This window comes from Coregonus clupeaformis, chromosome 19, assembly GCF_020615455.1.
Source record: "Coregonus clupeaformis isolate EN_2021a chromosome 19, ASM2061545v1, whole genome shotgun sequence".
In the NCBI taxonomy this organism is placed as follows: Eukaryota; Metazoa; Chordata; class Actinopteri; order Salmoniformes; family Salmonidae; genus Coregonus; species Coregonus clupeaformis.
In genome coordinates this window covers 52,608,881-52,626,008 of record NC_059210.1, presented here as the reverse complement: position 1 = coordinate 52,626,008, position 17,128 = coordinate 52,608,881, and the positions used below count along the sequence as shown (strand labels likewise).

General features: G+C 42.3%; 1 protein-coding gene across 1 annotated transcript in view; it reads left to right on the top strand.

Annotated features, from left to right (window-relative positions):
- The first annotated feature begins 2,429 nt into the window (after nt 1–2,429).
- The window catches only part of LOC121532247 (inositol 1,4,5-trisphosphate receptor type 2-like), a 149,846-nt gene continuing 135,147 nt past the window's right edge, over nt 2,430–17,128 (top strand). Inside the window, exon 1 of the mRNA XM_041838078.1 lies at nt 2,430–2,794. Within this exon, the coding sequence (XP_041694012.1) occupies nt 2,703–2,794 (92 nt within the window). The 5' untranslated portion in view covers nt 2,430–2,702. The remainder of the gene's footprint in view (nt 2,795–17,128) is intronic.

Here is a 17,128-nt window from a genome sequence, read left to right as displayed (position 1 = left end):
CGCCAGCCCAGGATCTCCACATCCGGCTCCTTCACCTGCGGGAGGATCGTCTGAGGCCAGTCACCAAGACATCTGATGAAACTGAGGAGTATTTCTGTCTGTAATAAAGCCCTTTTGTGGGTAAAAACTCATTTTGATTGCCTGGGCCTGGCTCCCCCAGTGGGTGGGCCTGGCTCCCAAGTGGGTGGGCCTATTCCCTCCCAGGCCTACCCATGGCTGCGCCCCTGCCCAGTCATGTGAAATCCATAGATTAGGGCCTAATTCATTTATATTGACTGATTTCCTTATATGAACTCTAACTCAGTATAATTGTTGAAATGATTGCATGTTGTGTTTATATTTTTGTTCAGTATATAATGGAAACCCAAACATTATTACAATCTTGCGTAATTGCGTCGGATGCTCTATGCCATCCTATGTTACGTGTGTCTGTCCACAAGAGATCAGTTCTATACAATACATCGAGGGAAAGATGTAGTTAGAAATTATTCAGAGATCTTTACTTTTTCCACATTTTGTTACGTTACAGCCTTATTCTAAAATTGAGTAAATTGTTTCCCCCCCCCTCATCAAGCTATACAAAATACCCTATAATGACAAAGCAAAAACAGGTTTTTAGAAATTTGGCTGTGTGCTTATGGTCGTTGTCCTGTTGGAAGGTGAACCTTCACCCCGCTCTGGAGCAGGTTTTCATCAAGGATCTCTGTACTTTGCTCCGTTCATCTTTCCCTCGATCCTGACTAGTCTCCCAGTCCCTGAAAAACATCCCCACAGCATGATGTTGCCACCACCATGCTTCACCGTAGGGATGGAGCCGGGTTTCCTCCAGACGTGATGCTTGGCATTCAGGCCAAATAGTTCAATCTTGGTTTCATCAGACCAGAGAATCTTGTTTCTCATGGTCTGAGAGTTCTTTAGGTGCCTTTTGGCATACTCCAAGTGGGCTGTCATGTGCCTTTTACTGAGGAGTGGCTTCCGTCTGTCCACTCTACCATAAAGGCCTGATTGGTGGAGGGCTGCAGTGATGGTTGTCCTTCTGGAAGTTTCTCCCATCTCTACAGAGGAACTCTGGAGCTCTGTCAGAGTGACCATCAGGTTCTTGGTCACCTCCCTGACCAAGGACCTTCTCCCCCGATTGCTCAGTTTGGCCGGGCGGCCAGCTCTAGGAAGAGTCTTGGTGATTCCAAACTTCTTCCATTTAAGAATGATGGAGGCCACTTTGTTCTTGGGGATCTTCAATGCTGCAGACCTTTTTTGGCCTCGACACAATCCTGTCTCGGCGCTCTACGGACAATTCCTTCGACCGCATGTCTTGGTTTTTGCTCTGACATGCACTGTCAACTGTGTGACCTTATATAGAAATGTAATTGACCACAGGTGGACTCCAATCAAGTTGTAGAAACAGCTCAAGGATGACCAATGGAAACAGGTTGCACCTGAGCTCAATTTTGAGTCTCATAGCAAAGGGTCTAAATACTTATGTAAATAAGGTATTTCTGTTTTTTCATTATGGGTATTGTGTGTAGATTGATGAGGAAAAATGTGCATTTAATCCATTTTAGAATATGCCTGTAACGTAACAAAATGTGGAAAATGTAAAGGGGGCTGAATACTTTCCGAATGCACTGTATATAACAGTACACCTTCCTGAACACATGCCCCCTGATCAGTCCTTCATATGAAAAGGGAGGTTGTTACAGACCAACACATTACATCTCCTAATGTGCAAGCTGGCCCATGGAACCCAGACTCCCTGGAGATCACCAGGGGTCACCAAGGGGTTAAAGGTTAAATAGTCAGAGGCAAATATCATTCAGAGAGTTTGCCTCTTTCCATTTAGAAATGGTTCTAATTGTAATTCTTCAAAGTTCAACTTCTCATACATACAATAGACTCAAAGATTGTGTCAATACCTTTATATGGATCATGTGATGCAGTGATAACACACACAAGCACACTTATGGTGCTTTCAAGACAACTGGGAACTCGGAAAAATATGAGGTCAAATCATGACGTCAGTGATCTTCAGGTCGGAAAGTCGGAGATTTTTTATTCCCAGTTGTCTTGAACGCACTGAATTCGGAGATTTCTGACTTCCGAGTTCCCAGTTGTTTTTAACGCGGCAACACACACATACCCAGGCACAAGCACTCACAGCATTGCATAACCCGGAACACCAGGCCATTGATGTCCACAAATGTATCTCATTAAAGAGCAAGTTTGCACGAAATAGCCAGGAAATGTTCTATTATAGTCTTTATTGCTGTGTCTACTCATGTAAGCACTGACATAGCAGAATTGTATATCCATTTCTTCTCAAAGCATTTGGATATGAGTAGGCTACTTTAGACGGGATAGGCTGGCTGGCTCTATCTGCTCCTCCGACAGAACCAGTCTCCTCCCCTAAAGTTGATGTGAAAGAGAGAACATTATGCTGTCTGTCACACGGGAAGAAGTTGGGTTCATAAACTAAATCAACAGTTTGTTTACAGTAACTCAGTTTTTGCATTGTCGTCTTTCTCATTTGGACTGGTAAAAACGGGAAAACATGTCTCGTTTCGGGACGTTGTTGTTCGCAATTTGACGAGTGATACGCAGGATTGTTGCCAAGATACATTGTAACGTGTCAGCGGACAACTTCATCAAACCAAGACGACTGCACGTCACCTGGAAAGACGACTTTTGGGCAGAATTAAGCGAAAATGTCAGACAACAGATCTAGTTTTCTTCATATTGGAGACATTGTGTCGCTGTACGCAGAAGGCACTGTCAATGGCTTCATCAGTACATTGGGGTATGTTCCCTTTAATAATCTAATTAAATATTATGTAAATCTAAAACCATGTTTAATTAAAATCTGTGACAAACCGGTACAGCCTCGTTTGGCGTCTGATGCATGAAATGGGTCAATGTAACATGCAATGTGAGATGGGTGTCTGTGGATCTGGGGTTGAGAAGTCGGAAGTTGAAAAGGCCTTAACACAACCAATTGTATCAAGGAGGAAATGAAGACGAGTAACATTGCACGGTTATGCAAGTATAATAGGAATGCAACACACAATGAAGCAAACGGAATGTGCATGTACCTCGCTAGTGTAACCAATGCGTGCGCAATGTCCTGTACACATGCAGCCACTTTATTACTCTCTGGGCGTCAAATGCCAAATGGTTTACTGGTTAAAGATTATGTGCTGTAATCATGACATAATCAAAATAGCATTAACAGTGTTTTGACAGAGGTCGTGGCCCTTTTGTCAGTAGTAGCACGCGCTGTGAGACAGCTGAAGAATTGTACTTGATTGCTCACACCTGTTTGATGTTTGATGTCTTGATGAGCTGTAATGTGTGGAATTTGTGTGATATATTCACCAGGGTGTCCCCCAATGCAACATTAATAATTGTTAGGTTGTTGAATTCACCCTTACGGAAAACATTGCAGTTTGAGTGCAGTATAACTGCGTTATGATGCAAATATATATACTTTTTTACTGCAGTAATTGTGCAGTAACTGCAAGTTCAACTGCAGTTATTCTGCAATTATTGCATCCAAAATACCACAGTCGACTGCAGTTACTGCAGTTTCAAAACTGCAATATTTGTTTGTAAGGGCACTAGTGTGGCCAATACTTTAATCTGCTGCTGAAAGTCATGACAGAAAACCTTCAAGAATAGATATACAGTACCAGTCAAAAGTTTGGACACCTACTCATTCAAGGGTTTTTCTTTATTTTTACTATTTTCTACATTGTAGAATAATAGTGAAGACATAACAACTATGAAATAACACATATGGAATCATGTAGTAACCAAAAAATTGTTAAACAAATCAAAATATATTTTATATTTGAGATTCTTCAAAGTAGCCACCCTTTGCCTTGATGACAGCTTTGCACACTCTTGGCATTCTCTCAATCAGCTTCACCCGGAATGCTTTTCCAACAGTCTTGAAGGAGTTCCCACATGCTGAGCATTCCTTCACTCTGCAGTCCAACTCATCCCAAACCATCTCAACTGGGTTGAGGTCCGGTGATTGTGGAGGCCAGGTCATCTGATGCAGCACTCCATTCTCCTTCTTGGTCAAATAGCCCTTACACAGCCTGGAGGTGTGTTTTGGGTCATTGTCCTGTTGAAAAACAAATGATAGTCCCACTAAGCCCGAAACCAGATGGGATGGCGTATCGCTGCAGAATGCTGTGGTAGCCATGCTGGTTAATTGTGCCTTGAATTCTAAATAAATCACAGACAGTGTCACCAGCAAAGCACCATCACACATCCTCCTCCATGCTTCACAGTGGGGACCACACATGCAGAGATCATTTGTTCACCTACTCTGCGTCTCACAAAGACATGGCGGTTGGAACCAAAAATCTCAAATTTGGACTCCAGACCAAAGGACACATTTCCACCGGTCTAATGTCCATTGCCTGTGTTTCTTGGCCCAAGCAAGTCTTCTTCTTATTGTTGGCCTTTTAGTTGTGGTTTCTTTGCAGCAATTCAACCATGAAGGCCTGATCCACACAGTCTCCTCAACATCAACTGTTCAGAGATGTGTCTGTTACTTTAACTCTGCGAAGCATTTATTTGGGCTGCAATCTGAGGTGCAGTTAACTCTAATGAACTTATCCTCTGCAGCAGAGGTAACTCTGGGTCTTCCTTTCCTGTGGCAGTGCTCATGAGAGCCAGTTTCATCATGGCGCTTGATGGTTTTTGAGACTGCACTAGAAGAAACTTTCAAAGTTCTTCAGTTTCTTGGCAATTTCTCGCATGCAAAAGCCTTCATTTCTCAGAACAAGAACAGACTGACGAATTTCAGAACAAAGTTATTTGTTTCTGGCTACTTTGAGCCTGTAATCGAACCCACAATTGCTGATGCTCCAGATTCTCAACTGGTCTCAAGAAGGCCAGTTTTATTGCTTCTTTAATCAGCACAACAGTTTTCAACTGTGCTAACATAATTGCAAAAAGGTTTTCTAATTATCAATTAGCCTTTTAAAATGATAAACTTTGTTAATGTTGTAAATGGCTATTGTAGCTGGAAATGGCTGATTTTTAATGGAATATCTACATAGGCGTGCAGAGGCTCATTATCAGCAACCATCAGTCCTGTGTTCCAATGGCACGTTGTGTTAGCTAATCCATGTCTACACTGTATTTCTGATCAATTTGATGTTATTTTGATGGACAAAAAAATTGCTTTTTTTTTGATAACAAGGACATTTCTAAGTGACCCTAAACTTTTGAATGGTAGTGTATCTAAATAAATGTCACTAGAAAACCGCTGAAACAAATGCAAATGCAGCTACTTTGCTGTTATTCTGGCTGCACTTGACGTGGCTAAGTTAGCCATAATTGGCTAGTTAGCAAGCAAGGGATAAGTACGTTGCCAGCCAGTATGGCAATGGAACATTTAGAACTAACGACTGGGTCGCGTCCATAGATACTGAATGGCTGGGTCGTGTCTCTGGCAACCGAACCGATAGAACGAACGACCAGCCGGCTTGGGTAGCAACCCTAGATTTGTGATGGGACTATATTTTGTGGAAGGATGAAATAGTATGAATAAATTCATCAAAGTAAAGTTTTTAATGAAAATCATTAATTGAATATGTTGGTAACCCATTGTATAAAAGTGATAATGCCCTCGAAGCTGGTGTTTGGAGGATATATTGGCATGGTTTGCTGGCCCTTGACTTTCTCGGGCCTAACAATACCCAATACCCTTGCAAAAGTATTCATCCCCCTTGGCGTTTTTCCTATTTTTTTTGCATTACAACCTGTAATTTAAATGGATTTTTATTTGGATTTCATGTAATGGACATACACAAAATAGTCCAAATTGGTGAAGTGAAATGAAAAAAATAACTTGTTTCAAAAAATTCTAATAAATAAATAACGGAAAAGTGGTGCGTGCATATGTATTCACCCCCTTTGCTATGAAGCCCCTAAATAAGATCTGGTGCAACCAATTACCTTCAGAAGTCACATAATTAGTTAAATAAAGTCCACCTGTGTGCAATCTAAGTGTCACATGATCTGTCACAGGATCTCAGTGTATATATACACCTGTTCTGAAAATCCCCAGAGTCTACAACACCGCTAAGCAAGGGGCACCACCAAGCAAGCGGCACCATGAAGACCAAGGAGCTCTCCAAACAGGTCAGGGACAAAGTTGTGGAGAAGTACAGATCAGGGTTGGGTTATAAAAAAATATCAGAAACTTTGAGCATCCCACAGAGCACCATTAAATCCATTCTTAAAAAATTGAAAGAATATGGCACCACAACAAACCTGCCAAGAGAGGGCCACCACCAAAACTGACGGACCAGGCAAGGAGGGCATTAATCAGAGGCAACAAAGAGACATAATAATAATAATAATAATAACAAAGATAACCCTGAAGGAGCTGCAAAGCTCCACAGCGGAGATTGGAGTATCTGTCCATAGGACCACTTTAAGCCTTACACTCCACAGAGCTGGGATTTACAGAAGAGTGGGCAGAAAAAAGCCATTGCTTAAAGAAAAAAATAAGCAAACATTTGGTGTTCGCCAAAAGGCATGTGGGAGACTCCCCAAACATATGGAAGAAGGATCTCTGGTCAGATGAGACTCAAATTTAGCTTTTTGGCCATCAAGGAAAACACTATGTCTGGCGCAAACCCAACACCTCTCATCACCCCGAGAACACCATCCCCACAGTGAAGCATGGTGGTGGCAGCATCATGCTGTGGGGATGTTTTTCATCGGCAGGCACTGGGAAACTGGTCAGAATTGAAGGAATGATGGATGGACTAAATACAGAGAAATTCTTGAGGGAAACCTGTTTCAGTCTTCCAGAGATTTGAGACTGGGACGGAGGTTCACCTTCCAGCAGGACAATGACCCTAAGCATACTGCTAAAGCAACACTCAAGTGGTTTAAGGGGAAACATTTCAATGCCTTGGAATGGCCTAGTCAAAGCCCATACCTCAATCCAATTGAGAATCTTGTGGCATGACTTAAAGATTGCTGTACGCGAGCGGAACCCAACCAACTTCAATGAGCTGGAGCAGTTTTGCTTTGAAGAATGGGCAAAAATCCCAGTGACTAGATGTGCCAAGCTTATAGAGACATACCCCAAGAGACTTGCAGCTGTAATTGCTGCAAAAGGTGGCTCTACCAAATATTGACTTTGGGGGGGTGAATAGTTCTGCACACTCAAGTTTTCAGTTTTTTTGTCTTATTTCTTGTTTGTTTCACAATAACAAATATTTTACATCTTCAAAGTGGTAGGCATGTTGTGCAAATCAAATGATACACACCCCCCAAAAATCCATTTTAATTCCAGGTTGTAAGGCAACAAAATAGGAAAAATGCCAAGGGGGGGTGAAATACTTTCGCAAGCCACTGTATCCTCCAAACACCGGCTTCTCTGGCTTTATCACTTAATTGTACAGTTTTTTTCAAGCCATTGAAGGTTTACCATCATGAATAACAGTTAATTCCAAGGATCATCTGAGAATTTCTACAAATATTGACTCAGAAGAGAATTGACTAATGCACCAAATAGACAAGCTGAGTTTCTTCTTGTAATCACTATAAGTAAGTTAAAATGTCTCCAGCACTTTAGTGAATTTCTCAGCTCTGCACTCTTCCCTCTAGGCCTAGAACAGGCTTGTATAGACAGACTCCCTCTGTGGAATGAATTTGCCCCACCCACCTCCCTCGCTTTCTCACATTCTCTCCCTCGCTTTCATTCTCTCAATCTACTTTCTCTTTCTGTGCTTTCAAACAGCCACTCCAAAAGCATAGCAGGCATGAGCAGAGGATCACTCCTCCTGAATTTCACTCTCCTATCGATCATGATGGTCACTCAGAACCCCAGTGTGTTCATGAGACACAAAATCCCTGTTTAAATACCTTCAATGTTTCCTTGAGGTAATCACTGATGTGTAAAATTAGTGGATAGGTGAAATCCCATTGCTTTCAGCAATCATACTGTGTCAGATCAGAAATTTCAAGCAGGAAGGAAGGGAAATGGGGACAATGTTTATATAGGGACAGACTGGCTTGTAACCTGGGCAGATGAAGCCTATAAAGGCCACAGATGGACCTATGCCAACAATATGAATCATATGACCTACTCTATGTAACTGAAAAGTAACTGGTCAAAGCCAATCTCCATGCAAATGTCAGGGACATACAATGTCTGAATGCAAAGTGCATAGTAGAGAGCTCAGCTGTTTTAAAGCAAAGGTATAAAGTCTATCAGTGATTCATTAACTGATGCAGTTTGACAGCCAGGTCTGTGTGGTGTGCTTTATCAACACTACACACACCTAAAAATAAGCCTCATTCAAGGCCCAGGAAATCATTGGCAGAGATCCTGCCTGACTACATTGCAGGTGCATGCTCGATCTTACAACGTCTGGATATGTACAATTGAAGTCGGAAGTTTACATACACCTTAGCCAAATACATTTAAACTCAGTTTTTCACAATTCCTGACATTTAATCCTAGTACAAATTCCCTGTTTTAGGTCAGTTAGGATCACCACTTTATTTTAAGAATGTGAAATGTCAGAATAATAGTAGAGGGAATGATTTATTTCAGCTGTTATTTCTTTCATCACATTACCAGTGGGTCAGAAGTTTACATACACTCAATTAGTATTTGGTAGCATTGCCTTTAAATTCTTTAACTTGGGTCAGCTTCCACAAGCTTCCCACAATAAGTTGGGTGAATTTTGGCCCATTCCTCCTGACAGAGCTGGTGTAACTGAGTCAGGTTTGTAGGCCTCCTTGCTCACACACGCTTTTTCAGTTCTGCCCACACATTTTCTATAGGATTGAGGTCAGGGCTTTGTGATGGCCACTCCAATACCTTGACTTTGTTGTCCTTAAGCCATTTTGCCACAACTTTGGAAGTATGCTTGGGGTCATTGTCCATTTGGAAGACCCATTTGTGACCAAGCTTTAACTTCCTGACTGATGCCATCTATTTTGTGAAGTGCACCATTCCCTCCTGCAGCCTTGCAAAATCCAAAACGTGCACCCCTTGGGACCCGAGGACTGAGTTTAGTTAACACTGAGCTAACCACATCATATGTAGGACCATGCTTTTTGGTTCGGAAATGGAGGCACTGTGCTTTTACTGGTATTTTCAGCATTATCCACAAGTGTTGCTGCAGGTAGAAAATCCTAGGAAATGTTGTGTAATTGACACAAGTTGTGTCCGCTCAATCCAATCAATCAATCAATCAATGTCTGGTTGTGCATGTGTGTTTGACGGGGGGATTGCCTGAGCCAGGGGAGGCGTAGCTCTGCGAATATTTATCACACTAAACCTATTATTTGGCAGGGAATACTGTTTCTAGATCAAGTTGATCTTCTCCAATGGACTCGGAAGTTGTAGCTAGAAATGAGTCAAATAGGGGCAATTTAAAGGGTAGCGTCAATGGTCATGTCCTAATACCCATACTTGCGTCCTAAATAGTAGGCCGTTTGAGTATGTGAAAAAATCAAGTTTAATATTATGTGACATTTCGAAAATGTTGTATACTTTAAATGCCTGGATGTAATACTCATTTCGGCTTTGACAACAGCTGATCAATTAGATATGTGGATGCGCCACTGAAATCAACGAATAGCGGGAAACAACTCAATGACGCATTCTCAGTATGCAATAAGAGAATGTTAAATAGTATGTGACATTTCGAAAATTTAGTATGGTTTAAGTGGTAGGATGTTGGTCATTTTGGCTCTTCATCTAGTAGAATTAGATGCACCCTTTTCCACAATGCATTGGAAGAGGTGGGCTGCGAGTGATGGGCCCTAGTTCTCTTCAAGTAGCCAACCAACAAAACTAAGTAGCTTAATTGGGAAGATGCCCGAAGCTAATGCGGTGGTGTTCAAATGTAGGCTAAGTAGTTTTTGTTCTCTTTAAAATGATCACTAGTATTGATTGCATCGTAGGTTACATCTTTTTACCCAAAGTGGATTTCTGTTTTCTCACAGTGTTTCTTGTTCTCTTGGCCTGAATGTGTCAGCACCAGGGACTCGGGATGTGGCTGCGTTATTGATGTCATGTTAATCAGGCCTTTTGATTTGAACATATGGAGTGTTTTAGTTTTGTAGGTTAGGCTACCTATTTAATTTATGGATCAAGCCTTAACAGTAATTCTGATCTCGTTCCCAATGATCAGTGCTTTAGTATATGTTGCTGTCCAGTGGTTCTGAATTTGCGATGCACCCAACTCTCCTCGTTTTTCTGTGTAATAGCCTTTTGGTTTGAACATTTGAAAAGTTTTGGTGTGTGTACTAGTCAATTTAATTTAATGTATATATGCTACAGCACTTTGGTTACACAAATATGTTGAAATGGAACCAAATAATGTTTTGTCTTCAGTCCTTTTGAAATAGGATAGATGGGCTATATGGTCTATAACCAGCCTGAGTAGGCCTAGAACGCCATTCCTATTCTATTCAGAGTTTAGAGAAATTAATCAAATTGGAAATGAGCTGTTATCAGGCTGGTTAATGCGATGCATGTCTGTTGAATTTGGAAAAATTTACCTGCACTCGGCCCTGCCCCACCTACTCAGCCAATCAGGAGCCTCTACTGCGTTGCGGCCGTGGCAAACTGCATACTTTTTACTAAACGGTACGTGCTAAATAGTATGCGATGATGAGTAAATAGTATGCAGTTTAAGTATGTAGTACGCTAGTGTGGGTATTTGGACATGGCCACTGAAACCAACCATGGAAGTATATTGTAGCGAATTTGGGGTGTAGCTCCAACCGGGATTCTAACCTGGGTCCAGCGACTGACGAGCTTGCTAGGTATTGGGTTAAGGTCGCAACATTACCCCCTACCTTCGGGAGAGTGTGTGTCCACTCCCCACGCTTGTCTATACCAAGTTCCTCACATGTACATGCCTCTCGGATGGCGCCATCCCACTTCTGACACCAGTGTTGAGAATTTGGGGTGAAGCCCCGAACAGGACTCGAGCCCGACTCCAGCGACTGTCAAGCGAGTACCGGTCAGGGCTACCCCCGAATTCACTACAATATACTTCCATGGTTGGTTTAATTGCACCTAATTTACCAATTTTTAGCAGTTGGAGAGGATCAGCTTGAGCAAAGTGAGGTGTAGAATCACTGATCTACAAATAGTATTCCTTGCCAAACGTGGCATGCAACCATTGGTTGATGCAATGCAATGCCTGAGCATCTATTTGGGCAGGAACTCAACCATTGTGCATCTTTAATGGCACCCTATTGACTATAGTCCTCGTTCCTCCAATTCTTCACCTCCCCCTCAAAGCACATTGCAGGAGAGGATCCTAGTTCCCTCCCCTGGACATCCTCCTCCAATTAGATTTGAGAATCATATAAGGCGAGGAATTAAGGAAAAGGTTGGAATAAGCAATGATTTGACGGCTAGTAATGTTTTCAGACACAGCCATGGTATCATGAATGTTTGCTGGTGTCGCCATTACTGTATGTGTCACATGCAACCTCGGCTCGACTGGCTTTGATAAGTCTATAAATCCATATTGACATATGATAGTAGCCTATATGATAGTAAGTATAAGCGCTTACTTAAATAAGTTCCTCAGCTCACACCTAATTTACAAACACTCAGTTCCCATGAGGCTGATCCTCTGCCTAGGTCCAATCCTCTTCTTCTGTTGTGCTTATCTATCTTTCAAGCAAACAGACAAGTCCACACATTTCAGTTTAGTAGTCACTTGCTACTTTATACAACCATAAGGTAGCCTGAATTGTGTATGAACTGTTCATAGACCTGTAATTTAGCTACACAGGCTAAATTACTGTGGTTAACCTCATCCTCAGGCCTGCTTTTAATCTTATTAAAAGCATTCAAGCTCCATTGGTGACATTTCAAGCTAGCTGTGGTATGCGCTTACCCAACATTCTTATCTCCATTGTCTTTATCAAGTTGAAGTGTGTCCTTATGGCAGAGATCTGCTATAGATTTAAAAACTACTCTTTCAAAAAACAAATGTGAAGCTAACATTCTACTGTTATACAATGAATGTACAAAACATTAAGGACACCTGCTCTTCCCATGACAGACTGAAGAGGTGAATCCATCCTTATTGATGTCACTTGTTAAATCAACTTCAATCAGTATAGATGAAGGGAATGAGACTGGTTAAAGAATGATTTTTAAGCCTACAGTGAGGGAAAAAAGTATTTGATCCCCTGCTGATTTTGTACGTTTGCCCACTGACAAAGACATGATCAGTCTATAATTTTAATGGTAGGTTTATTTGAACAGTGAGAGACAGAATAACAACAGAAAAATGCATGTCAAAAATATTATAAATTGATTTGCATTTTCATGAGGGAAATAAGTATTTGACCCCTCTGCAAAACATGACTTAGTACTTGGTGGCAAAACCCTTGTTGGCAATCACAGAGGTCAGATGTTTCTTGTAGTTAGCCACCAGGTTTGCACACATCTCAGGAGGGATTTTGTCCCACTCCTCTTTGCAGATCTTCTCCAAGTCATTAAGTTTTCGAGGCTGACGTTTGGCAACTCGAACCTTCAGCTCCCTCCACAGATTTTCTATGGGATTAAGGTCTGGAGACTGGCTAGGCCACTCCAGGACCTTAATGTGCTTCTTCTTGAGCCACTCCTTTGTTGCCTTGGCCGTGTGTTTTGGGTCATTGTCATGCTGGAATACCCATCCACGACCCATTTTCAATGCCCTGGCTGAGGGAAGGAGGTTCTCACCCAAGATTTGACGGTACATGGCCCCGTCCATCGTCCCTTTGATGCGGTGAAGTTGTCCTGTCCCCTTAGCAGAAAAACACCCCCAAAGAATAATGTTTCCACCTCCATGTTTGATGGTGGGGATGGTGTTCTTGGGGTCATAGGCAGCATTCCTCCTCCTCCAAACACGGCGAGTTGAGTTGATGGCAAAGAGCTCGATTTTGGTCTCATCTGACCACAACACTTTCACCCAGTTCTCCTCTGAATCATTTTAGATGTTCATTGGCAAACTTCAGATGGGCCTGTATATGTGCTTTCTTGAGCAGGGGGACCTTGCGGGCGCTGCAGGATTTCAGTCCTTCACGGCGTAGTGTGTTACCAATTGTTTTCTTGGTGACTATGGTCCCAGCTGCCTTGAGATCATTGACAAGATCCTCCCGTGTAGTTCTGGGCTGATTCCTCACCGTTCTCATGATCATTGCAACTCCACGAGGTGAGATCTTGCATGGCCGAGGGAGATTGACAGTTCTTTTGTGTTTCTTCCATTTGCGAATAATCGCACCAACTGTTGTCACCTTCTCACCAAGCTGCTTGGCGATGGTCTTGTAGCCCATTCCAGCCTTGTGTAGGTCTACAATCTTGTCCCTGACATCCTTGGATAGCTCTTTGGTCTTGGCCATGGTGGAGAGTTTGGAATCTGATTGATTGATTGCTTCTGTGGACAGATGTCTTTTATACAGGTAACAAACTGAGATTAGGAGCACTCCCTTTAAGAGTGTGCTCCTAATCTCAGCTCGTTACCTGTATAAAAGACACCTGGGAGCCAGAAATCTTTCTGATTGAGAGGGGGTCAAATACTTATTTCCCTCATTTAAAATGCAAATCAATTTATAACATTTTTGACATGCGTTTTTCTGGATATTTTTGTTGTTATTCTGTCTCTCACTGTTCAAATCAACCTACCATTAAAAGTATAGACTGATAATGTCTTTGTCAGTTGGCAAACGTACAAAATCAGCAGGGGATCAAATACTTTTTTCCCTCACTGTATGTGTGTCATTCAGAGGGTGAATTGGCAAGACAAAATATTAAAGTACCTTTTGAATGGGGTCGGTAGGTGGCAATGTTACCTCTAAGCTGCATGCATGCACAGGCTCGCAGTAGCACCAAGACTGCCGCACAGCTCCCCTGGACTGCTGGGCAGAGCACAGAAAAACTATCAGCCCATGGAGAGAAGCACGAAATTGAACTTCAACTTTCTAGAGTTTTCCCTGTTAGTTAACACTATCAATGTTTTCCTTTACTGGGGCAATTGTGATCAAATCAATGCCATATTAGCCACTTTCAATGCAACATACCGAAACAAAACTAACTATGCAAGAGATTTTGTTGTAGGCAGAACGCATTGGAGTAGGATTCTGTTGCGCAAGACTCAGCATGTACTCTACTCAGACCGGTGTGGCATAACCAATCAGAGCTGCAGTAGGCCTATATACAAATAGACCATTGCCATATATGGATCTGTGCAATTTACTTTGAACTGGACTGTGTTTACAGCTGTGGTTGAGTAGATGTGCTTATTTTGAGTTCAAAGCAAGAGCTGTATGTAGCCATTTGTGCACATTTCTGTTCATATCCTTTGCTAGTTAGTGAGTTATTAGCCCAGTTATAGATAATTTGTAGTCAGCAAAAGAGGAGTGATTGGTTCCTACAAGAGCACAAAACGTGTACATTCTAGACATCTTTGAAAAGCAAGTCAGGTAAAGAGCTTAGAGGGAACATTGGTAGTAGGTGCCAGGCAGTGGAGGCTGCTGAGGGGAGGACGGCTCATAATAATGCCTTGAATGGAGCAACTGTAATGGCATCAAACCATGTGTTTGTTGTTTTTAATACCATTCCACCAATTCCGCTCCAGCCATTACCACGAGCCTGTCCTCCCCAATTAAGGTGCCAGGCGCACGGTTTGTGTGAAGAACTGCAACACTGCTGGGTTTTTCGCGCTCAACAGTTTCCCGTGTGTATCAAGAATGGTCCACCACCCAAAGGACATCCAGCCAATTTGACAACTGTGGGAAGCATTGGGGCTCCCAAGTGGCGCAGCGGTCTAAGGCACTGCATCTCAGTGCTTGAGGCGTCACTACAGACCCCCTGGTTCGATTCCAGGCTGTATCACAACCGGCTGTGATTGGGAGTCCCATGGCCCAGCGTCGTCCGGGTTTGGCTGGTGTAGGCCGTCATTGTAAATAAGAATTTGTTCTTAACTGACTTGCATAGTTAAATAAAGGTAAAATATAAAAAGAATTGCAGTCAACATGGGATGCAACTCAATATTAGGAAGGTGTTACTAATATTTGGTATACTCTGTGTATATCGTATTCTGTATCATGCTTCATCTGAGCAGTAAGTTGGCCATTCTACTGCACTCTACTATCAGAAGATCTTAGTGTGGTCACACGTTGATTTTCTCAGCCTGGTCATCACGGCCTGGGGTCCTTTGCCTTGCCATAATGTGTAATGGAGATATAATTAGCTTGCCCATATTCTGTTGGCTGGATGAACCGCTGGTTGATGTTGAACTTAGTTCCAGGACCAGGGTCGCATTAATTAAGTCATGCAATGGAAAGCATTTTAAAATTAGCGTTTCTTATTGGACGAGTATTAGTAGTCCCTCCCTGTTTAGGTCAGTTTTCTTCCGTTTAGTTCCTAATGAATAGGGCCCTAGCTCTTTGAAATGCGCTGTCATGGCACTGGTAAAGCTCCACTGTTTCAACTGAGCAGAGTCATAGGCCTATTCATTCGGGCACACTGTAGAAAAGCGTTTTGCAACAGAAAAAATGAAAAAGTATGTTTCTTATTGGACAAGCTTCAGGCAGTCCCTCCCTGTTTGTCACATGAATGAAGCCCTGGGCTCTAGGGAACATTTATTAGCTAAACAGGCTGAGTAATGAGTAGGCTGTATCCTGTTTTGTTGTGTAGCACTTGATTTGAAATCCTATTGGACCCCATTGTTTCTACTTTAGATGGGACTTTGATATGGTAGCTGAGGAATAGGACATATGCACAGACACAGCCAGACAGTTGGGACTGAATGATCAAGAGCCATGGCAGCAATAGAAAATACCCAACTGACTCACTGCAGTTGGACTGCCAGCTTTGTGTAAACCAGAAGGACTGTGCCTTGCATTTCCCCCTTAGTAGGGTAGATGAATGGCTACGTCTGTGTAGTCCAGTGAAGACTTGTCTATGATGAATGTGATTATGACAGGCTAGTGCATGAAGATGCCAGGGGCCTGTTCAGGAGGGTGCAGAATGTTCAGATGGAAATAGATTGGGTAGAACAATCCTGTCATTGTCTGTCTAATCGTTGTAAGCTCTATGCTATCTGCATTGCAACATTCTGAATGTTCCACATCACTGAATACACCCCTACTGTTTGAGTCAGAGCCTTAGCTCTATGGATGTGTTAAAATCTGGAGTCAGATGAGGATATGAATATCACAGAGGAAGAGCGATACAAAAGTTAGTGTGCTAGAAGTAATTTGCGGAAACGAGAACACTCCAGGCTTTTGCTTGGTGATGATAAGCTATTTGTAAATATTGTTCAATTGTAGGTCAAGAGCATGGAACTGCATTGGATACAATAATCTGCTGGTTATTTCTGTAGCAATGCAGACTAGCAGAGAACACACACACCAAGGATGAAACCGACCACAAGGATAAGCTCCAGTCAACACATTAAGAGGAGGCCTCACACTGGGCTTCCTTCCCCATACCGGGTGGAACTTTACATGTTGACTCACAGTTTTGTTTTTGTCTCAGTCTGGCATCAGCTAGCCTGGTCCCAGATCTGTTTGTGCTGTCATGCCAAATCCTATGTTCATTGGTGTGGCAATGATCACCATAGGAGTTGGCAAGAAAGCACAAACAGATCTGGGACCAGGCTAGCATAAGCTGAAATGTGATGATATAATAAATACTTGTTTCACATGATGCAGCCAGGTCACATAAAAGTTAGAAGTGAAGAACCAAGGCACATTCTCTGCCAAGTGCCAACAGAATCATGTTGAGGTGATACAGTTTTGAAGCTTCTGTGAGAATGTAATAAAAACAGTGACATATTATATCAGGGTGTGTTAGTTGAGTGTGGATGGACAGTATGTTATGTGGAGTTCACCAGTCTTCTGGACTATTCTCTAAAGATACTGTAGTTTTATTGTAGCTGTAAAACTTTAAGCAGAACAATTGCTGTGGCAGACTCGTTGACTATACATTGACATTGACTATAAAATCCAGGCATGCAGTGTGGAGACAAGGCGGTTCGATGTCAACCCATCAACATTTAGGACTAATCAGCCACACACAGAAGCCAAGTGCATTTCCTGTGGCCCCACCATGTCCTTTACACAA